Source organism: Sorex araneus, chromosome 5 (assembly GCF_027595985.1).
Source record: "Sorex araneus isolate mSorAra2 chromosome 5, mSorAra2.pri, whole genome shotgun sequence".
In the NCBI taxonomy this organism is placed as follows: Eukaryota; Metazoa; Chordata; class Mammalia; order Eulipotyphla; family Soricidae; genus Sorex; species Sorex araneus.
In genome coordinates this window covers 106447062-106471204 of record NC_073306.1, presented here as the reverse complement: position 1 = coordinate 106471204, position 24143 = coordinate 106447062, and the positions used below count along the sequence as shown (strand labels likewise).

General features: G+C 35.2%; 1 protein-coding gene across 1 annotated transcript in view; it reads left to right on the top strand.

Moving 5' to 3' along the window:
- Positions 1-21197, top strand: part of CTNNA3 (catenin alpha 3) — a 1605010-nt gene extending 1583813 nt beyond the window's left edge. The window contains exon 17 of the mRNA XM_004617094.3: positions 20910-21197. Coding sequence (XP_004617151.1) covers positions 20910-21197 — 288 coding nt within the window. The remainder of the gene's footprint in view (positions 1-20909) is intronic.
- Positions 21198-24143: the final 2946 nt, after the last annotated feature.

Sequence of the window (24143 nt, the reverse complement as noted above, 5' to 3'; positions counted from 1 at the left end):
TAATCAAGCCAATAATAAACCTACATATATGTATATATATAAATTAGAGTTTAGAGAGTTAAATAGGTAGAATGACATACTTCAGAAGTCGTAGTGAACACGGAACCCTGGGTATTTTGACTTGTGGTTAAAAGGTTTTTTCAACTATACTATTTTGACTTCCATTTTTAGACCACAAGTTAGAACTTAATGATGAGGAATCTAAAGGGCCAAAATAGTACCACACTTTGAGGGAAAGAGATTTAATGTCAAATCAGTGAGCTTTGTCCAGTGATGTCTTAACAAACGTTGTTTCGTGCAGGATTTGTTCCAGATTTGCAGTGAACTAGACTTAAAAGGTGTGCCTAAAACAGATAATGTCACAAAAGTTAACTAAATTTATAACTAAGATCCAAGGAGAATATTACATGAAACTTCTGAAATTTTCTTGGTGAGAAAGGTCATAAATCAGACTTCTTTCTGTCAGGTCTCCACCACCACCTCTAAGCCTCCAGTCATCTCGCTGCATACTTAGTTCCAATAAAGTGTCAAGGTTATAGATGTCACCGGAAATTTATAATATCAGTCATGCTAAGCATCATTTCTATGACATAGAAGGGAGAACATAAATTCTGCTGAGGTAAGCAGAAGTAATTATGTATTCTTTTCCTTGCACCAGTAATTTAAATGTAGACCTACTCATATCCTTTTGTTTTGTTTTCAGAAAAGTTGGGTTAGAACCAAAGCTTACCCTGCCTCTGGAGTCCAGGTTCTTGACTTTAAAACTGAAGAAAATCCAAACCTAAGTCAGAGAAATAAAACAAGAGACTATTTTTCCGTAAAACACATTTTTTTATTGAATCGCTGTGAGATTGAGATGCAGTTACAAAGCTTTCATATTTGAGTTGATCATATACGATGATCAAACACACATTGCTCCACCAGTGCGCATTCTCCACAGCCAATCTCCCCAGTATACATCCACTTTCCAACCCTCCCTCTGCCTCCATGGCAGACAATTTCCCCCATACTCTCTCTCTACTTTTGGGCTTTATGATTTGTAATACAGATACTGAGAGGTTATCATGTTTGGTCCTTTGTCTTTCAGCACACATCTCCCATCCCGAACGATTCCTCCAACCATCATTGTCTTAGTGATCCCTTCTCTATCTCAGATGGCTTCTCCCCCAGTTCATGAGACAGGCTTCCAACTATGGGGCAATATTCCTGGTCCTTGTGTCTAATGTCCTTGGGTGTTAGTTTCATATTATGTTTTTTGTATTTCACAAATGAGTGCAATCCTTCTATTTCTGTCCCTCTCTTTCTGACTCATTTCACTTCACATGACACTCTCCATGTCTTCCACTTATATGCGAATTTCATGACTTCATCTTTCCTAACAGCTGCATAGTATTCCACTGTGTAAATGTACCAAAGTTTCTTTGGCCAGTCATCTGTTCTCGGGCACTTGAGTTGTTTCCAGATTCTGGCTACTGTGAACAGTGCTGCAATGAACATACTGGTTCAGATGTCATTTCTACTATGCTTTTTGCACCCAGAAGTGGTATTGCAGGGTCATATGGAAGTTCAATTTCTAGTTTTTGAAGAATGTCCATATTGTCTTCCAAAACATCTGGACCAGTCGATATTTGCACCAACAGTGAAAGAGTGTCCCTTTTCCCCCACATCCACGCCAATACTGGTTGCTTTTGTTCTTTTGAATGTGTGCCAGTCTCTGTGGTGTGAGATGATATCTCATTGTTGTTTTGATTTGCATCTCCCTGATGATTAGCAATGTAGAGCATTTTTTCATGTGCTATTTGTTTTGGCCATTTGTTTATGAAAGGCATTTTTTTTTAATTTCCCCATTAAGTTCGGTTTGTACTACGTATAACAAGCATTTTATTCCAAGTTCTATCAGAGAATGGGAATACACTAGAAATATTAATGACATTTACACACAAATTCCTGGGTTATACAGGTGTAGAAATAAATGAATTAGGTCCAGAGATATTGTACAACAGGTAAGGTACTTGCTTAGCTCACTGTGACCTTAGTTTGATCCTCAGCACAGATATGGCCTTTGAGCTCAGTTGTAAACCCTGCACCAGAGGTAGCAGCAAACCCTGGGTACTGTCAGGTGATCCACTAAGCTAAAAAAGGAATAAGTTAACCATGGTGAAATATGCACGCAGTTTTAGAGGAGAGGGAGACCTGCAGGGTGCTAGTTTCTTGGAATTCAAAGCAGCACTTAAGTTCTAAACATATGACTTCCTTCCTTGGATAGCCTTTACAATTGTAAACTGTAAATATGAGTGGGTATGGTTTTATAATATCACTGTCACTGTCACTGTCATCCCGTTGCTCATCAATTTGCTCATTTTTTGTATGATAAAGTGTGGGGTGTCTGTTAGTAGTTTGGTCCTTTTATTTTTTTTTTTAGCTATTCTCCACCACTTTTTTTCCACATGTGTAACTCATTCCCTTTATCTAACTTCTGAGCTTTGTGTGTAGCCCTGAGAGCAAAACCTGATCAAAGAGAAAGTGATGAAAAACAGAAAGGGGAGGATATATCAGTGTTGACTTGTTTTAAAGAAGAGAATGCAACAATTTCTGATCTTTGTATAAGCATGTAGAGAGTTGCTTAAGAGAACACATTGTTTTAGATAAGCCTTGCATTGTCTGTGTAGGAGACTATTTTTCCATGAAAGGCAATTTTTAAAATTTCTTCCCCATTAAGGTCAGCTTGTACCACATCTGCACTAGCCATTCTCCTATCTCTCCACCCCTCAGAAAGTTGCATCCCTTTGCTGTAATGGATATAAGAAAGATGCAGATTGTTTTTCACTATCTCCTTCTTGTTCCCTTAGATTTAGGCCTGCTCTGTTGTGAGATGGGATTCTCCAAATATTTGATCTAAGGGTCCCAAGAGTAATGTGGATTGTGAGTGCCAGAGACCTAGAAATGCATATTTGACAAGTAAATATATGTGCTTAGTATAAAATTAGGGTACAAATTGAAATGCAAATTATTCAGGAATTAGAATGAAGGCATTCTGGTGACTGGGAAAATAGGCATCAATTTGGACGTGCCTAATATAATAGCTGCTATAATAACAGTAGTTAAACATTTACACATAGTGTGTACCAAATACTTTCAATTATTTAACATCCATATACATAAAATATATAGATTTTATTCAAATATCATAAATTGTTTCTTCCTGTTTTTTGATATTTGATACACACAAATAAGTTAAATAAATCTTCCAATGTCGTTCAGTTAATATACAGCAGAGGAAGTTTGAGATTATCTGTTTTGCTTCTAAAAGTCTGTGATTTTTAACCACTCTTAACCAAAATACTAGTCTAGCTTGGGAAAATACAGAGGTTTAAGTATAGGTTACATTTGAGGTTTATGTTTACATATACATGGGGCTCTGAAACTTTGATAACAGAACTTCAAAGAGGTGTTAGGATTGAAAATAGAGTTGTGGAATGCTTCAGTATATGAATGCTAATTGAAGTCGTAGATATACAAAAGATAAATAGATACATTCTATACTGACAAATATGTGTATATGAGAATTCAACATATCTAGGCAGCATAAGAAATATAACTTTGCATATTGCTTAAACAACAAATAGTCTGTTGCTTAATAAATGTTATTGTACAATCTGTGTGTGAGACCCATGAGAAGGCACAGGAAGGAAGGTGCGTACCTGACCTGGTTCCACTTCCAGGACTCTATGCTACGCCTTGACTACCATCAGGAGGGATCTCTGAAGTCAAAGGCAGGAGTACGCCCTGAGTACTGTAGGGTGTGGTTCCAAAATAAAAATAATAAAATTTGTGTATACTTGAAGTGATGTTTTGACAAATTTTGAAAATACTTGGGCGTTTGCCTTATACGCGTTCTACCCAGGTTCAATCCCTCCACCCCTCTCGGAGAGCCCGGCAAGCTACCGACATTATCCCACCCTCATGGAACAGCCTGTCAAGCTACCCATGGTGTATTTGATATGCCAAAAACAGTAACAACAAGTCTCACAATGGAGACTTTACTAGTGCCCGCTCGAGCAAATCTATGAACAATGGGACTACAGTGTTACAGTGCTACTTGGGTGTATAGAGTACACATTAACAGTCTAATTGCATTAATCCGGGATACTAAGAGCTCACTTAATTAATTGATAATATGAACCACAGCTCTTAATGAATCTAGATTTGAGAAACCAGAGAAATTTCCCTTCTTAATGTAATAATATACTCTCTACACATTTTTTTAGCATTGATACAAGACAACTAGTGTTAGCTACATGTCTTTACTGCTGAAAGAACCTTTTGGACAATAAATTGTAAGCCCTGGGGTCAAGATGTGTCAGGTATCTGAAGAAAGGGACAGGAATGCTTTTTTTACTTTCCATGCTGTTGTAAAACTTCATTATCTATGTTATTGACTGTCTATTCCACAGCCTATATTAAATCTTTTTCAGTTCTAATAAATTATGTAATTATGAAGGTTGAAGGTAATATGACTGTATCATTACCCATAAAATTTAGCCACTGAAGAAAATCTGAGGTTTCTATATTTTTTAAAAAACTGGAATAGATGTTCATGACCCTGAGGCATACCAAATTATATTGCTAAACTTAAATGACAGAATAAACAACAATTATGAAATGTTGCCATGCATAGTTTATCATCACTTAAAATTTATTATCTATATATACCATTGTAGGGGAAGTTTTATTACATGCAATGATATTTAGAGTAAAACTTTTGTAAACTTGAAGCAAACATTTTCAATTCACTGAAGTTCTAGTACAAGTTACCTTGTCACTTCTACTTTATTCAAATAAATCTGCACAGTCAGACCTCATTACCAGGCATATTTAAAAAGAACAACTCAGAAATATGGCATAAAATATGCAGAAACATGAAATAAACTACAAATGCAAGTTGATACAAATTAGCTTCATGGAATTGATTGATTCATCTCTGAGAATCCTGAATGGAAATGGAATTTAGGAAAATATATTTTATTAACTCTTCACCACAACATACATTACTGTTCCTTCTTCTGGTAGATTTTGGGGTGACACTCCCAAGCATTGTGAAAGAGGAACAGTCCTAGTGACTCTCAGCCAACCACGCTAGCCAATTAACATGTTGACCCACGGAGGGGTCACAGCTAAGATTTCTTGGTTACTGCAGATTTTCTAAACCCAGGCAACCCTCAGTAGTCTCAGTGGGACAAGGAGAGGTTACAACGCTATGCCTTACAGTTTGGGGGGCCTCCAGGGTCACATTTGGTGATACGCAGGGAACCATATGATGCAGGTCTAGGATTGGATGTAAGCAACACATGCACTCTAACTACTGTACTGTACTAACTCTCTGGAACCCAAGTGGTAGATTTTTAAGAACTGAGAATATCTTCTATGTAAAGCATGAATTCCAACTCCTGTACTAATTCTCTGGACCCCAAGTGGTAGAGTTTTAAAAGTTGAAGATACCTTCTTGGAACAAACAAAATCATATTGTAATTCTAAATCCCCTTGTATACCAATACAAACATATGTACACTTATCTGAGTATCAATTATATGCATGAAAATATATGTTTGTGGAATATCTAAATGATACATGCATATATATATACATAAAATTACTCAAATTTCACAGGTTTGTACAAATCTTGTGACTTCATTTGCTTATAGACTAGGAGGAAGTATATTCAGTTGTGCTCAATAAAAAAGTAAACTATCTCAGGCATTGTTATTTCTCCATCTGATTTATCCACTTCTCTCACTGCAATTGTGGATCTCTGATACAATAAAATTTTCAATTCTACAATGATGGACCCTAGTTTTCTCTAAAACTTCTTACAAATACCTAAATTTGTCTATCATTTATTGGTCACCAAATAATATTTATGGAAGGTAAAACCACTGACATCCTGATACTTAAGTTTTTTTTTTCTCCTAAACATGTTTGGCTTTGATCCGTAGTGTATTTGTGCTTTGACCTCTTTTTATTCTCAGTCTTATACGGTCATTTTAAGTGACTTCTGTGCATGTTTTTTAATATTTTTAGTACATTTGATAAACTATATCATAATGGCATGTCAATTAAATATATATCTCCTGCCTATGTCCACTATTTTTATTGTAATGATAAAATATTTGCTTCAGAACCCTAATTTAGAAGTGAAAATTAATATGAATTGATTGAGTGTGGTTCCTAGGCAAAGTAGTTTGAAATTTCAAATTGCAGGAGCAAGTCTAAGCTAAATATAGGGTGAGCACTAGTTATTGCAATAAGTGGCAAGACAACAGGAAGCCAAAATAGCAGGAACACCCATAGTATGATATCCAAGTAAAGAATGTCTGTGTATTCTTGAATATAATAATTATGTTATTAGAAACAGCTGAAAAAAATTCAAGATACATAGAATGTAGAAAACAAAGTAGGAAAGGATATTATTATCATCTGAACATTTTTGGATTGACATATATCCTTGGCCATGTGAACTGAAAAAAATAAACACATTAAAAATCAACAATACTTACTATCAATGAATTAATCCATACATATGCTGATAATCAGTTGGTTGATAGGTGATTAGGAAAATTAATCCATGTAAAATTGCATGAGGACTGAGGATATAGATAAGTAGCAAGACACTTGTATTGCATGTATTGGCCCTAGGTTTAATCTCCAGCACTTCATAAAAAGAGTGAATTCCGTGAACTCAGTGCATGCAACAAATCGTTTGCATACGGAGACCACAGTTTATTTCACCAGTTCCATATGACCCCAAAACACCACTTGGCGACCACTGAGCATATTACCAGGAGTAGCCCCTAGGAAGCACCAGTTCCTAAAAGTAAAACAAATAAATAAGTAAAACTGTCAAATAGCTAAGTGAATAACTTTTAATAAATTTAACCAAAGAAGTAGACTATAAACAATAAAACAATAAACAATAAACAACAATAAATAATAAAGTAGACTATAAAACAATAAGACATTAAGACATTAAGACAATAGGACATCATTGAAAGAAGCAGACAGAAAGAAATGAAAAAACATTCCATGCTCATTAACCAGAAGAATTAACCATGTTAAAATATCTGTTACCTAAAGCAATAAGCAGACTTAACACTGCCAAAATTCTAATAAAATTCTTCACAAAAGTATAGGGAAAAACCCAACAAAACAAAACAGGGAATTTTTTTTTCTTACAAAAGGTCATTATAGTGGCAGATGAGATAGTGCCATTAGTATGGTTACCTTGCACTTAGCTGGCCAGGTTCAATCCCCAGTACTACATATGTGTCCCAGAGCATTGCCAGGCATGATTCCTGAGTGCAAAGCCAGGAGTAAGCCCTGAACACTACCAGGTGTGGCTAAAAATAATAATAATAACAAACAGCAACAAAATGTTGTTGTTACAGCAGACACATCCTGAGAACAAAAATGGAAGGATCATGATCCTCAATTTCAGAGTATACAACAAAATCACACGATTAAACAGCTTGGTATGCAAAAAATATAAGAACACTTATAAATGGAACAGAACTCACATCCCAGAAAACACACACACACACACACACACACACATATACACATACATAATAAAGGAGCCAGAATATTACAGTGGAGCTAGCAATATCTTTTCAGTAATTGATTCTGAGAAAATTGATAACTATGTGCAAATAACAACAAAAATATACCACCAATATCTGTAGCACTGCACTGTAGCACTGTCATCCCATTGTTCATTGATTTGCTCGAGTAGGCACCAGTAACGTCTCAATTGTGAGATTTGTTGTTACTGTTTTTGACATATCGAATATGCCACGGGTAGCTTGCCAGGCTTTACTGTGAGGACAAGAAACTCTCGGTAGCTTGCTTGGTTCTCCGAGATGGACAGAGGAATCGAACTCAGGTCGGCTGTGTGTAAGGCAAACACCCTACCCACTGTCCTATCGCTCCAGTCAAATATTGTACACAAAAAATAATTTAAAATGAACAAAATGCCAGAATGTAAAAACCTCTAATGACACTCTCAACAAATGCATGAATAAACAAATGAGACTAAATCAAATTGAAAAGCATCTCTCCAAGTATTTGAAATGCATCAATGTAACTGGACTTTAAATAAAAAGCCTTCTGGAGAATAATTCTTCTTTTGTGCAAATTTTTGTGATTAAGTTTCAGTAGGGAAATCATTGAGCATATATAGTTGCATAGACTACTAGAGGACAAGTGTTCTACTGAAAAAAGCCATTCTAGAGAAACTGAGTGGTGATTATTAACAGAGTGATTCATTCAGCTGGAGTGATAGCACAGTGGGTAGGGTGTTTTCCTTGCATGCTGCCGACCCGGCTTTGATTTCTCTGTCCCTCTCGGAGAGCCTGGCGAGCTACCAAGAGTATTCTGCCCATAAGGCAGAGCCTGGCAAACTACCCGTGGCATATTCAATATACCAAAAACATAACAACAAGTCTCACAATGGAGACATTACTGGTGCCTGCTGAAGCAAATTGATGAACAATGGGACAACAGTGCTACAGACATTGTGACAGATTCATTCAAGGAATAAAGTAAAATACTCCTGTATTTTCAGTGGTTAGATATCTCAATACAAAATCTTTGAGGAAGAATAGGGAGCGTGCCAGAACACTCATCCATAGTAAACAGTCCCAAGTGAGAGAAGAATTTATACCATATTTCAAAACATTTACATTTCCAGAGATAGTACTGAAATGCACAAAGTGTTTGACAGAACAGGGAAATTGGAATTACATAGATTTGGGCTTGTTTCCAGATTCACTTCTTATTACCTGGACAAAACAATGCAATTTTTTTCAGTCATAATTCTTAAATCTGTTAGCTGATAAATCCTGGGAAATAATATCTATTTTTTCAAAGTCTTTAAGAGTTCAAATGAACTTTTAAGGCATCCATCCATACAAGTTTATAATTTTTGTAAGACATGTTACAGCTTCATCTTTCTTAACTTTCTTAAACTTTCTTAACTTTCGTAACTTTTGAAAAATCTCAAGAATGTTCTGCTTTGCAAAACCTTGGTAATCATAATGATATCGAAGTATCAGTGTGTATACAATACACTGTATTATGTAATTAATTTGTCTTCATGGACCTCCTGTCACTGTCACTGTCATCCCGTTGCTCATGGATTTGTTCAAGCGGGCACCAGTAACCTCTCCATTGTGAGACTTGTTGTTACTGTCTTTGGCATATTGAATACGCCACGGGTAGCTTGCCAGGCTCTGCTATGTGGATAGGATACTCTCGGTATCTTGCTGGGCTCTCCCAGAAGGGCAGAGGAATTGACTTCCTATGAAGCAATTTTGTTGGTTTTTCAGTTTACAGGGGAGAAAATGTGAGACAGAGACAGAAAGAATTAGTTTGGATTTGAATTGATTAGCTTGTGTCCAGAGTGTGTATACTGAGCCACTCAGCTCTCTTCTTCCTCTCATTCTCCCATACACCCACAAACCTATAGTCTATTGCTTAAGCCTGTAAGCTTCATTCTTTAAATTCACACCAAGGCAAAGTTCTCGGTAATTAAAAACCACACATGCCTCCATGTTTCTATTGCTTGCTGAATCCCAGTGCCTGAGGGTGAGTTTTGACACCTACAGCTTTTGGGTTTGGAACTTGCTGCCAATGATTTCCCATTTCCAAGCAGCTGGTAGGGCAACAACCAGCTGCTCTTAAATGCACTTGAATCTCATCCCCTCAACAGGGAGACATCTGTGCTTATCTGTAGAAAGAAGATTGTTTCTTTGTTTTATGAGACACTTCAGGCAGGAAGAAAGAGATTTCTGATTTGAAAAGAAACTAAATTCAGGAACAGAACTTTTTTATTATTTTCCCATTGTGGACTCCTTCCAATCTCTGATATTCACTCAGATATAAAATGATTGCAAGTCTAAAATAAATAGAAGGCAGTCATTTTAAGGACAGTTTAATTGTTTTCCTTAAGGTGCATTATTTACACCTGACATATTCCATGCCTCACATCAGAGATAACATTTTGTTCCTCCAGGCTTCCCTTTGAAAGCACTGTTCTGTCTTGTTACTGCCCTTTCCTTCTACTGTGTAGATGAAGAAATAATGGTATGAGTGGATGCTGCTGTGTCTTTCTCTAGACTTAAACCACTAACTTAGTGCAGTCATGTCTCTAGGCCAGAGCTGTACGGGCCTGGAGTAGCATGCAGATCTACCAGTTAGATGAGTCTATGAAAAATAACATATCTAAAAAGCATATACGAGTCCAAAAATTGAATGACTGTTTCTTAGATTTTGTTGTTGTGATTGTCAAAAGCTATTTTTTCATAAAAATCTTGCTTTAAAGACCATTATGAAACTCACATTGCAATTTGATAAGAGAGGTTTCTTCTTTGTTTTGTAAAGTCATGTAATAAAACCATGGCCAAATCTTCAAAGAGTCTGAAAAATTGGCATGAGAACGGAAAAATTTGCAATATGAGCAGGATTTTATATGTATCTCAAAATGATAGGGATGATGGCATTCTATTTAAAAACAAAAGACCACATTCTGGTTATAAATATACAGAATGTGTAGGCTTATGTATGTAAATAACAACTTAAAATTCACTTATACCTTATATCTGAGTCCTATTTCTTAATGAAATGCTGGAATTTTTAGAAATGAATGGGTGTGTTTAAATGTATTTTGAAGATTACAAGTATTTAACAAACAGCAGCAGCAACAACAAAAATCTTAGAGAGCTATAGAATCTATCAATCTCTCATATTTTATTTTGCAAAGAATAGAGGTAGAGAAAAGAATAACTAGATTCTGTGTCAATCCTTTTTTAATGATAACAAAAATCAGTCACATAAATGGAATAATATGAGAGTTTATGAGTGAAGCATTGTCTTATTGAGATTGAGGGGAAATGTTTTAACATAGCCTTGGGGACTGGTAAAGCCTAATGCGTCATGATTTTTCACTCAGTGTACTTGCTGGGTTTCTATGTATCCCCCCACTGTGTTTTCTGTGTAGTGTATTTCTGTCATGCTGTTTTCAGCCCAGGAGGATGGAGGACCAAGTACAGAATCTTGGGTAAGGAGGTGGGCCTACGGAGATGGCGGAGAGCAAGCCTCAGGGCTGCCAGGACCCAGCTACAATGGGAATCTGATGCCTGTTCCCGAATGGCACTGGGAATGTCTGCCCGGAGGCTAGCCTCCCTGGGAAGGGTAGAGGTGCAAGCAGAGGCTACAGAGTAGAATTTTAAACACAGCTGCGTTGGCAGATGGTGTGTATGGAGGTTTTCTGGACCCAACTTGGAGAAGAATCCGCTTTTCATTCCAAAAAGGCCGCAGGGATAACAGACGTAGGTAATCACACCTGGAAGGGTGGAGGGGCACACAGAGGGTCTGTAAAGACGAGGATTTTCTATACGTATAATGGAAAGCATCATTTGATCATGATTTTTTTTTTGATGTCTTAAGCACAATAAAGTTTCTAATTAATGAAACTTGAGTATAAAATGTCTAAAATATTTGAGCTAAAAGAGAATGATTGAACTATTGTATGTTTTAAAACTTTTGCATACAATTTCTTAGTTCCATAACTTATGTAATGTTTGTTCCATAATTTCAAGTAATGTAAGTTCCCGGGAGGCCTGAGCACAATGCAGGTACCCTGAGTGACCCAGGGGTGGGAGACTACCAGAAAGCTTTTAAGCATAGCTTGGGTTGCTCAGATGACCATAAAAGCTCAATAAAAGGGTTTTTTTTTTTTAAGCAAATAGTAGAACCTATTTTCTTAAAAAAACAAAAACTATGACAATTTGCATGTAGCATCCAGGAAAAAATAATGATGCTTGAAGAAAACTGGTTATATTTCAACTGAAAGAACATGACTGTTAATCTGAAAATATATAACTAATAAAATATTCAAAAAATTAGGATGAAGAGAAATTTCATTATCAGATGATAACCCCAATATATACTAAATGGAGTTTTAATGTTTTTGTTATTTTTTTGTTTGGGGCCACACCCAGCAATGCTCAGTGGTTACACCTGGGTATGCACTCAGGAATTACTCCTGGCAGCGATTGAGGCACCATATGTAATGCCAGTGATCAAATCCAGGTCTGTCGTGTGCAAAGCAAGTGCCTTACCTCTACTGTACTGTCACTCTCTAGCTCCCTTTTGATCTATTTAGATCTCTTTTTTCCCCTTGCCTATCTCACTCAGCAGTGCTCAAAGCTTACTCCTGGATCTGGGCTCAGGGACCACTTCCAGATCTGTACTCAGGGATCATTCCTGGTGTTGCTCAAGCACTATATGGTGTGCCAGGGATCAAACCCGGGTTGGTGCATGCAAGGAAGCACCCTACAAACTGTACTCTGCTCAAGCCCTAAATGGAGTCTTTAGGCAAACTGAAATTCCTGAAGGAGCAACTTACTTAAAAAAATACTATGTGTAAGCCAAAGGTCAATCAACAGGCAAATGAGTTAAAACGTTGTGTTATATGTACTGTATTTAATGCTCCTTAGCATTAACCAAAATGAGGTAATAATTGCAGAACATGAAAGTTTATGTCCATGATACTAAGTAAGATAAGCCGGATAAAAAATAATACACCCTGGGCAACTCTAGAAAAGGTATAGTTTTACTGTGTTAATACAGAAAGATCAGTAGTTACCTTCTACCCGGGGTGGGAAAAGTAAGGAGAGGCTTAAGGAAATTGGTCAACACAGTAGAATGCTGATAGAACACCACCACATTTTTCATTCCTTTTGATGGAAAGAATTCCACAAATTTTATGCCAATTACTTAGTTATATGCACTATATAACATGGCACATAAAATGCATTAATAATATACATTGATAAACACATTGAATGCATTTATTAATATGTACTATATGTATCTATATGTATTGATATATTTTTATATGTTTGCATATTTATATATTAAAAAATCAGAACTTATTTATGGGAAAGTGGAAGTCAGATTGAGAAATGGAAATTGAAGAAAATAGGATCATTAAGCATAGAAAATTTCTGGTTGTGTTTTAAGATAGGGTTTTATTTCAATACTACAGCAAAGAAAATCAATAAGATGGATAGAATAAGATGCATTAATAGAAAATAGTAGCTCTGCAAAGTATCTAAGCAAAGAGTAGCAAGGAGGATATAGAATATATGAACTATCCTAAATCTAGGCTGCAATTATTATTTACAAAGTATTTCTTCAACAAAACATTTGCCATTGAGTCAACATAATCGAAGGATAGCTCATCATTAATGTTACCATGCATATTTTTTATTACAGCCTCTTTCAAATAGAATTAAAAGACATTGTAAATAGTCACCTGGATTGGCAATGTGTTTCTTTTTAAGATCATACAAAATGTTTTTGGCCTGGAGCATTTGCTTTGGAAAAAAAAGATGCTTTAAAAATGATTTTTGACAGGACAAGATTATAACTGAATAAATGTCATATTTCATTTCATGTCTGGTCTTCTTAGTAGTGTTAAATTAATTTTCTCATCCCATGTATTGATTTCCCCCTTTCAACTTATGATGCCCTTTTCTGTTGTCATAATTGAACGGAGAATTAGTAAAGGACAACTTTGCCATGTAAATTCCATTAGGGGTCCTTTGGATTAACTCTTCATATTCAAAGAAGCAATCATCTTCTCAACTTCATTATGAGCTTGACAAATTCAATTTGGATATATACTCCATTTTTATTAGTTTTAGTAAATCAAAGCCTCTATTAGCCTTACTAGCGTACATATCTGATTTTTCCATTAAGCCACCCTAGCATACTATCTCTTCTTTATCCTGAGTGACAGTGTGGGGGTTAAGGTCTTACATAAGATCAACCTTGGTTTAATCCCTGGCACTGAGTAAGTTCCCCTGGGAGCCACCAAAAGTGATCCCTGAGCACAGAGCAAGGAGGAAGTTCTAAACACCATCAGGTATGACCCAAATTTCAAAAAGAAAATAAAAAGACTACAAACAAAATACTAATGTTGTTTAGCATTCTTGAACCATCTGAAAAGAGATTATTTTCAATGCAAATCATCCTTCTAAAAATATATTTAAAAGAATAAAAATAGATAATGGATTAAGCAAGTATTGGAATAAAATTAGGTACTCAAGAGCGGTTTTAAGTAGATTAAAAAAAAGTCCCATCAATTGATTTACTTTAACATATACATGTATGTATTTACAAGTATACATTCACGTATATTAGGATTTCCTAAGGCATATAACTAACACTGTTAAGTCAATGTAGAGTTGAAAATGATGACTATAATTTAGAAAAATAGAAATCTTTGTATTTTTTGATTAGTATCACTGTATCATTGTCACCCCATTGTTCGTAAATTTGCTTGAGTGGGTGCCAGTAACATCTCCATTTGTCCCTGTCGCGTTCTAGTGTAGCTCGATGGCGTATTGGGGACACTTCAGGATCAGGGGAATGAGGACTGTCGTTTCTGTTTTTGGCATATCAAGTATGCCATGGGTAGCTTGCAAGGCTCTGCTGTGCAGGTGGGATACTCTCAGCAGCTTGCCATGCTCTCCGAGAGTTACAGAGGCTGTTGGGGCAGCCTCTAATTGCCTTTACAGGTTTTCCCAGTCTACCGAATGTAAGTTTTTGGTTGACTGGCATGTTGTCATGATCTGCACACAAACAAACATGCACCAGCCTGCGTCTCTGGGCAGCACCTGGGACATCTGCAGCCTCAAGTTGATCTCCTTGAGGTTGATGGAGTATGCCCAGACATTGTTTAGCATCTGGCAGAGCAAGATCCTATCTTTGAAGGTCTGTTCCAGACCCTGTCCAAATATTGCTAAACAGCCGGCGGTGTCCATCAGGAATTATGAGTTAAGTTCCAGCAGGGATCAAAAGTAGAATTCCATGCCTGGCATGCTGAGCCATGCGTTGTCTAAGGCAAGATTTTGCCTTTTTGATAAATATTAGCATAAATAGCTCACATCATCTAACATGCATAATATCATTTCACATTGTCTATGTTAACCTTATTTCACACAGCTTAACTGAGAATTTCTACATAAATAACAAAACCATGAGACAAAATCTTAGTTTGTATTTTGAAGATCAAATACATTTACATGATTTTATTTGAAAAATCAGAAAAATGTTTTATTTGCATTTAATTGAATTAATTCTGTATTTTTATTATGGCTAATTTTAAATATTAAATAAGTATGAAACTCAGTATTACTTTGCCTTTTCACTTCTCTTAAAATTTTAATTTTAATGTTTCATATTAATATTTATTGTAAAAATTCAATAATTGGCACATAAGTTTATGTCAGTAGTCAGTGACTATGGAATTTTTATTTTTAATTTGAGATATTATATTAATTTTAGTACAATTTTTCCCACTATGAAATGTCTAAAAATAAATGCATTGACGTGACAGGTAGCAGAATTGTATGACAGGTACAAATACCAGGGATTATTTTAGCACAAATTTTTGCACTACCATTAATAATAGCTTTTCTACCTTTACAGACTATTAAACTTTGAACCTCTTTGTTTAGCATTTATAAAATGGAGATAATAGAAGTACTCACCTCATGGAATTATTTTGAGTTAATTTAAATCAACTTCTTAGAAAAATAACAGCATAAAGTACGCAGTGTGGATTAGCAAATATTATATACTATTATTTTACTTGGCACCAAAATGCACACATTTACCTTTCAGGTGTGATTTAAAACTATATTTTGTGTATTGACTAGTCATTGGTTTACACTGTGTGTTTCAAGTGTCTAGATTCATAGCTTTATATATCATCAGGAATTGCATGTTTTGCAGATGTAACACAGGCAATCACTGAGATTCACAAGAATAGCATGGCTTACATTTGATAGCAGCATAGCCAGAAGTTTGTAGGATGGGAAATATGTTTTTTCCAGAAATAAGTTTTTTTCTATCCACAGGTGTCCTTACAACACAACTTGGTATGATAGTTTGCACAAGGCTGAGGAACTGCTTCCCCCAGAGGACTGTTCATGTGAAAGGAGATGAGATCCACATCAATGAAAGGAAGGGGGATTTAGGTTTAGTGTTTTCCTCAAAATATAACCCAAGAAAAACTGTTATATAGAAAAGGGAGTTAGAGTGTATCAGTCTGAAATTTTGATAAAATAATATTGACAAAACTTCAGGAAAATAAAAGAAGGGATAACAAGCCCACTTTTTAAAACATTACTCTTAGCTATTAATAATAACAGCTGATCATGGCTTGCCAGCAGACGTTCCCACTTTGGTGTGACTATTGAGGTCATACATTTCAGTATTTAGTATTAATCCGTAAGTAAATTTTCAAGTCAGATGTGCTACATATAACATTTGTGAGATATATGTGTACACACACATATATATATACATATATATATATATTCACTAGTATGTAGAGAAGTTAGCATTATTGGTGGGAGACTATACCTTTGTTTTTTCAGGGTACATGCATAGAAGTGCTTCTGAAAACATATAGGGGGTTCTGGGGACTGAACCCCAGTTAGCTGCATACAAGTCAAGGACATGACACATGTACTATCTTTCCCTCCTCAAAAGATGACTTTTTTTGGTTTTTTTTTTTTTGCTTTTTTTTTTTTTTTTTTTTTTTTTGCTTTTTGGGTCACACCTGGCGATGCACAGGGATTACTCCTGGCTCTGCACTCAGGAATTACCCCTGGCCGTGCTCAGGGGACCATATGGGATGCTGGGATTCGAACTCGGGTCGGCTGCATGCAAGGCAAACGGCCTACCCACTGTGCTATCACTCCAGCCCCAAAAGATGACGTTTTAAGAAGATCAATAAATGTTCTTATATTGTCATCGTTAAACTCCTTTTCCTGTATTTAAAGATTGACACATCTCTAAAAGGAACAAAGCGTTTTGCCTCAAAAGATTTAAGAACTAAGCCAATGTATGTTGCAGCATAAGTGAAATCACAGAGTACACACCACAAAGCATAAATGAAGTACATTAAAAGGATATTTGGGGGCTGGAGCGATAGCACAGCGTGTAGGGCATTTGCCTTGCACTCGGCGGATCCGAGTTCGAATCCCAGCATCCCATATGGTCCCCTGAGCACCGCCAGGGGTAATTCCTGAGTGCAGAGCCAGGAGTAACCCCTGTGCATCGCCACGTGTGACCCAAAAAGCAAAAAAAAAAAAAAAAAAAAGGATATTTGTAGATAACAATAATTAGTAGTCTGAGTAGCACTGTAGCACTGTCTTCCAGTTGTTCACGGATTTGCCCAAGCTGGCAGCAGTAACGACTCTATTGTGAGACTTGTTACTGTTTTTGGCATATCAAATATGCCACAGTTAGCTTGACAGGCCCTGACGTGCAAGCAGGATGCTCTCGGTAACTTGCCGGGCTCTCTGAGAGGAATGGAGGAATCGAACCCGGGTCAGCCACGTTCAAGGCAAATGCCATACCTGCTGTGCTATCGCTCCAGTAGTCTGAGTAGATGGCCATCATTTGGAATTTATGCGAATAAACAATTCGCAAGATTAAGCACCAAGTTATTGAACAAAATCATGTAATGCAGGTTTTAAAATTATATGATCTAGTAAAATCATTGTTATTATTTAGCTAATATTAATTATTAGAAAACATATAATAAATACATTAGTATTATTAAACCATATGTTTATTAACTAATAAGAAATACCTATTGATGATTGTTTATTAATAATTTTATTAATTTAAGTATTTAATTATTATAGTAAATTATCTTATAATATTTTCTATTAATGAACTAAAATTCAGTGACCTTATAACCATACCAGTGTTTTAAGAAATAAGTCATCCACCTAAGAAAAGTGGGCTATTATGGCAGATAAGTCTTCTGATTCATCTCAGACAGTAGTATTTAACACTGTCTTTTGAAAGTTTAAGATTTTTTTCCTGTTATGGAAAGTGGGAGATAGTAAGATGCTTTCATGTGCATGCATGCACATAATTAAATATAACCTTTAGGGATTTGAGGGCATTAGAAACTTTTTCTTTTTATATCTATCTGTATCAAATATATCTCATACAATCAGAGGTAACTGTTATCATACGCCAGGTAACAATATGGTAACATAACAAATTACATTCCTGAGTGGACTATTTCAGGTCATCACTTCTAAAAAAAATAATTTTTCTAAGTAATTTGTTGTGCTAAAATAACTTTTGTTTTTGAATTTGCTACCTTTACAGTAAAATCACATTCTTGTCTTGCACAGATAAATTGTAAATCTTACAGAACTCCATAAATGAGTTGAGCTGTACTCAGTTGTACTCCAAAGTGAGTACATTTTCTGCTCAAATGTGCCTTACTTTTCATTCTGAAGTTTCTGTTAAATCCTTTCCCATGAAGGATTTTTTATTAAAGGGTACCTAGATAAAATAATTTATAATAATTTACAGACACAAATTGTGCATTTATCCTTTATAAATAGTTCTAAGCACTACTCAAGCTCTTAAAATCCCCTCCCATTTTCTAGGCTTATCTGTGCTCTCTGCTTCTATGGCCTACAATTTGGCTAATATCAGAGAGTTATGCATGTCCGAACATGTAGACTAGCTCTCAGAGTCCAGGATCCTCACAGAGTATCTTCAAGCTTCTCTCATGTAATAACAGTATCCTTGTATTGATCGTCCTAATATGTGTGCAAAACTAGTGGTCATGTTTTCCTAGAGGGGTAATTTGTTCTATGATTTTTCTGAGTCACTGAGAGGAGAAGTTTTATTAAAGTCAATTAGAATTTTTTAAAAGAGTCCATCAGAGGTCAGCATAAAGGATGAGGAAGGAACAAACAGAGGTTCATGAATTCTGTGAAAAAAGAAAACCTCTTTGTCTCCACTTTTTAAAGTCTAGACCCTCTTTACACTATTTGGTCTACATATATGTTACATATACTATCATGTAAAAATCAAAAGCAAAGTAAAGAGATGAAATCTACACATAACAATACAACAAAATCAGAAGGAGTGAAAAAGAATGTAAGGTAGAGGGTAAGAAGACTGAGGTCACAGATGAAATTCTAAATAGTAGCAGATCCTGAAGACCCTCCCCTCTGGAAGACTTTATGGTAGCACAGAGTCTTCAAATCAAATATTTTTATATTTATGAGGAAAATACTAATTATTAATATGGTTCATTATTTAGAAAAGCTTTTTTATGTTGAGATTAGAAATTATTTCCAGATTTATCTGGGTTTGGGGAGATTCTTGTTTGTTTTTGTGGGGCCACACACAGCAGTGCTCAGGGCTTCTTCCTAGCTCTGTGCTAGAGGTCACTTCTGGAGGGGCAAAGGACACCATAACTGGTGCCAGGGATCAAACCAGGGTTGGCCACATCAAAGGCAAGTGCCTTAACACCTCTGCTCTCTCTCTGGCCAGTAAGACATTTTCAAAGGTAGTTACAGAAGGATAGTTTTTAGCTTGCAAGCTATCCATAGAGTGATGCTAAAACAAAATGTGTTATTCTATCCAAAGTAGTTTTTTAAAGTTTCAGATTCAGAAGCTCTAAGTGTCCTCTGAAATACATGCAAACGCTTCGTGAAATTTTGCTTAATGTTTGCAAAACATTTGTCATTCCTGCCACATGCACAGACTTTACATTTTTGGCTTCCATAAGTAAAAAGACTTAAAGATGTGTAGTTGCCAAGCATTACTGGCATTCAAATAGCATATTTCTTGGTGTTACCTTTTCAAAGAATTTTAGGCGGTGCATATAATGGAGCAAATTAACTTTTTATAGGCAATGAGCTAGATCATTGCTTCAGGCACATAACCTCACCAACTACTTTCTTTGCACATTTTGTCTGTATGGGAGATAAGTATCCTCAAACTGCAAAGTTTGAATACTCAAGTCAGGCAGCTGCTAATGGATTTTAGTAACTATAGAGGCAGTATTCGAGTCGCAACCTTGACAGTACACATCACAAAGAGGTAACAATGGAGACATAGCTTCCTGTTTGAGTGGGCCTTGGATGGCAATCTGCCAAATTTAAATTACAGGAGAGGCATTGGTCATTATTTAAAAACAAAACAAAAACAAAGAAACAAGGTTCCAAAATATTTTGCAGAAACCTAATTTAGTCCTAAAATTTAACTCTATTTTCTCTTGAGATTTTTCCTTTTATGAGTAAGCCAGAAAACAACAAATATTGGGTTTCAGTCATCAGTGGTGGAAAATGCAAACTGGTGAAGGGACAGGTATTGGAGCATTATATGATCGAAACCCAATATTGTACAAGTTTGTAGCTGTGTTTCGCATTGTGATTCAATAATAATGATAATAATAATAATAATAATAAAGAATAAAGGTTTTTGCTTATAAGAGACTCTGGGTGGAATTATTTGTGGAAAATATTCATCAAAATAAATAGTAGATATGCATGTGTGTCCCAATATATGTTCATATTACACTATAATTTCCCTAAGATAAATAATTTTAGTTGTTTTATTATGAAAGTACATGTATACATAATAGCTTTTATTATGGATAACCATCCCTTATGAAAAGGGCTCAGTATTGTCCCTGAAAATAAGGAAATTGTTACAAAGAATGCAGTGACAATTAGGACCTTACGATATTATATAAAATATAAAGAATTTCACTAGAAAACAAAAGAGTAATCTAACAACCTGACAAGATAGAATTTCTGCACGTTACTGAATTGGATAAATGGATAGATAATGGATTGATTAACATAAATAATTATAAATAGATATAAAAATGGATAATACATACTTGGAATAAAAAGAAAGTGGCAGTGGCACATTCCAAATTCTATAAAATTAAATGTCTTTAAATTTATAATTATAATCTCCAATAATAACTTTCTTTTTCTTTACAGTTGGACAGTGTCACCTCCTTGATCCAAGCAGCCAAAAATTTAATGAATGCTGTAGTGCAAACAGTGAAAATGTCCTATATAGCCTCAACCAAGATCATCCGAATTCAGAGTCCTGCTGGGCCCCGACACCCAGTTGTGATGTGGAGAATGAAGGCTCCGGCAAAAAAACCCTTGATTAAAAGAGAAAAACCAGAGGAAACCTGTGCAGCTGTTAGACGAGGCTCAGCAAAGAAAAAAATTCATCCAGTACAAGTCATGAGTGAATTTAGAGGAAGACACGTCTACTGAAACAACAATTATTCTTCTTTAGTGCCTATTATTACAAAGTCCTGGTTAAACACACTGCTTTAGTTTTATGCTTCATTAGTTCTGTAACTTCACTAGCTTTTGGAGTTTTGCCCACAAATAATATCCAATATTGGAAGTCCAACCAATGTAAGCTACATACATTTGGAATCTTGTCACTGTCATGAAAAAACAATGGCCAGCACCTAATAAGTAACCAATATATGTTTGTTGAATGAATGAAGGTTTCTGATGTCATTAAATTTTTTCCATCATGAGAATGTCTTATATTTACTACCAATTATAGGAGACTCAAGTGAGTTGTGTTCATCAGTTAAGACATAGACATGAGTTTTTGACTTGGTTTTCAATAGAATCAAATTACTGCATAAAATATATTCTAAGTAAATATCCATACTTTATATGACATTACTTGAAAGACATGTAGTTTGTGATATGATGGGGGAAATTGAGTCTAAATATGGGTATCTATTGTCAACTGTGTAGAAGACTAACATTAATCACAAAGTAATTAAGCGATCAAAAATACTTTCTGGATGCTTAAAGTCAATTTAGATTATTAATGCAATAAACCATTTTCATTATAAAAATTTTGGATTTCATTGCAACAAACCATTTTCATTGCAAAAAATTTGGATTTCATTCTTTTCAGTAGTTTGGTACCTTGAGTTTTGGGTTGAAAGGCATTCATCTATATATAGATATAGGAAGAATTATCTAATTATATTTGAGGAAATGGGACCTGTATCTATATTTCAGAATGAGTTACAATAACAGAAATATAAGGAATTCTGCATGACTCTAAAAATCCATTTTTATCACCTTGTGATTGTAATTAAAAGAAGACCAGTTTTAAAAAAATTGGCACTGAGTAAAATATAACTGTGAATTGTACCATTGAACTATGAAATAGAGTTAATGACAATGAAGCTGGAATGATTTTAATTACTTTTTTAAAAGTAAATGACATTGAGGTCATTTTATAACTCCAATCACTATATTAATCCCTACTTAGTTAATAATAGACTTTACAATAATCTTTCTCACTTTCTTCCTCTCCCTTCCTCTTTTATCCTTTCCTATTTTTCTCTCCCTCTCCCTGTCCTCTTTTTCTCACTCTTGTATTTCTTGTATTGCACTCTGCATAAGCTCTTCGGAGGAATTCTATTTTAGGTTAACTTTTTCTTACACAGAGTTCCTCTATGGAGACCTTTAAACATATGTTCTTTTCTAATTTATGAAAATGAAAAAAATCATTTCTCACTTGCACAATATTAACATTGATGAGTTGTTTCAACAACCATCACCTTAGTTTGATAAAGAAAAATGTATAACATGCAACACTAGTTAATATTAGGAGGATTGGTTTGGGAAAGACTGTTCCAAATGCAAATGCATGAAGATTGAGATTATGATATATATCAATTCTATTGAGTAAATGGTATGAAGAATTATTTATTTAATAGATCATTGTTAATTATGGAGCAAATGTTAAATTCTTTGTGTCATGATGGATCACTTCATTATTCTTAAATGCTGGTTTGGCTGGGTTGAGCAGGTCAATTTTCTCAGAGATGAAAGCAATAATCTTCTCTTTGTCTTGTATTACGTACTGGCATAAAGTAATTGGCCTGCACAAAGTTCACTTTCTAAAAGATGTGAAAGTTCAGAAAAGAATTGGGAAATTCAGATGATTCTATGTTTAGTACTACCTATATAGTTCAGGCAAACTAAGCAGTTTCATTTGTTGAAATGCTGCCATCACTTTCTGATCTAAGTGTAGTCATTAAAAGTGTGACATGTATGACACATCCTTTTCTCAGATAGAAGTGTGAATTTATAATTTTGTTTAGAAAAAAAATTGCATCACCAGACTACTAATTCTGTATCTTAGCTTCTAGAGGAATATTTTCTTTCTAGTTCACCAATAGCATCACTTTTAACATCAGACTGGAATCAGAATGATAATTTTCTTTTGTTGTTGGGCCTCACCCAGCCATGCTCAGGAGTTACTTCTGGTTTTGCACTGAGGAATTACTCCTGACAATGCTTGGGGAACCATATAGGATGCTGGGGATTGAACCATCAAACCCAAGTTAGCTGCATACAAGGCAAATGCCCTACCCACTGTACCTAAGAATGGCCCTAAGAATGATAATTTTTTAAATAATCATTATGTTTCCCTAAATCAAAGGATCTTCTAATTATAAAATTTGAAAGCTTTCACTTTATAAAACAAATGCTGACAATTATAATCTATCTCTTTTATCATATTTGTTGGATTAAAATATTTGGGTTTTTTACTATAAAGGAGTTTCTGGATTTCTGTTAATGAATGATAAAAGCACACGCTAAGTTTGCAAGGCAAATTGTTAATTATTACTTGTGTTTGCCTTATAACTGAAAATTTTGATTACCTTAGAAAAATGTAATATCCATAAATGGTTGTTTGAAAAATTTCTGGTCTTTGAAAATTTCAGTATAATGAACTTTACTAACATCAGTATCAGTATAATATATAAATTATCTATAAAATTCTGATAAAATTCCTAATAAAGTCCTTCTGTACAGGTGATAAGGTCCTCCATAACTAGACAAAACAAAAGCCCGGTTTTTCTATCAGGCATTCTTGTGCAGTTAAGCAACTTTAAAGGAGATATGTTTTCATATAACATTTCAGAAAGATAGTTAAAATTGTGAGTACACAGTTATCAAAGTGGCCTCAAACCAATAATTCATACTCATCAAATTCAGTAAATGAATGACTAAAAAGATAAAGTCTGACAAAAGGAGAAAGCTTTTTCTGGGTGTTCTTTTAATCTCACCCATTCCTGATCTAGGGATACTTCTATTAACCTCTAACAGTGTTCTACCAAGATAATACCATCAGACTCCTCTTCCCCGTCAATCACCACAAATTAAAACCCT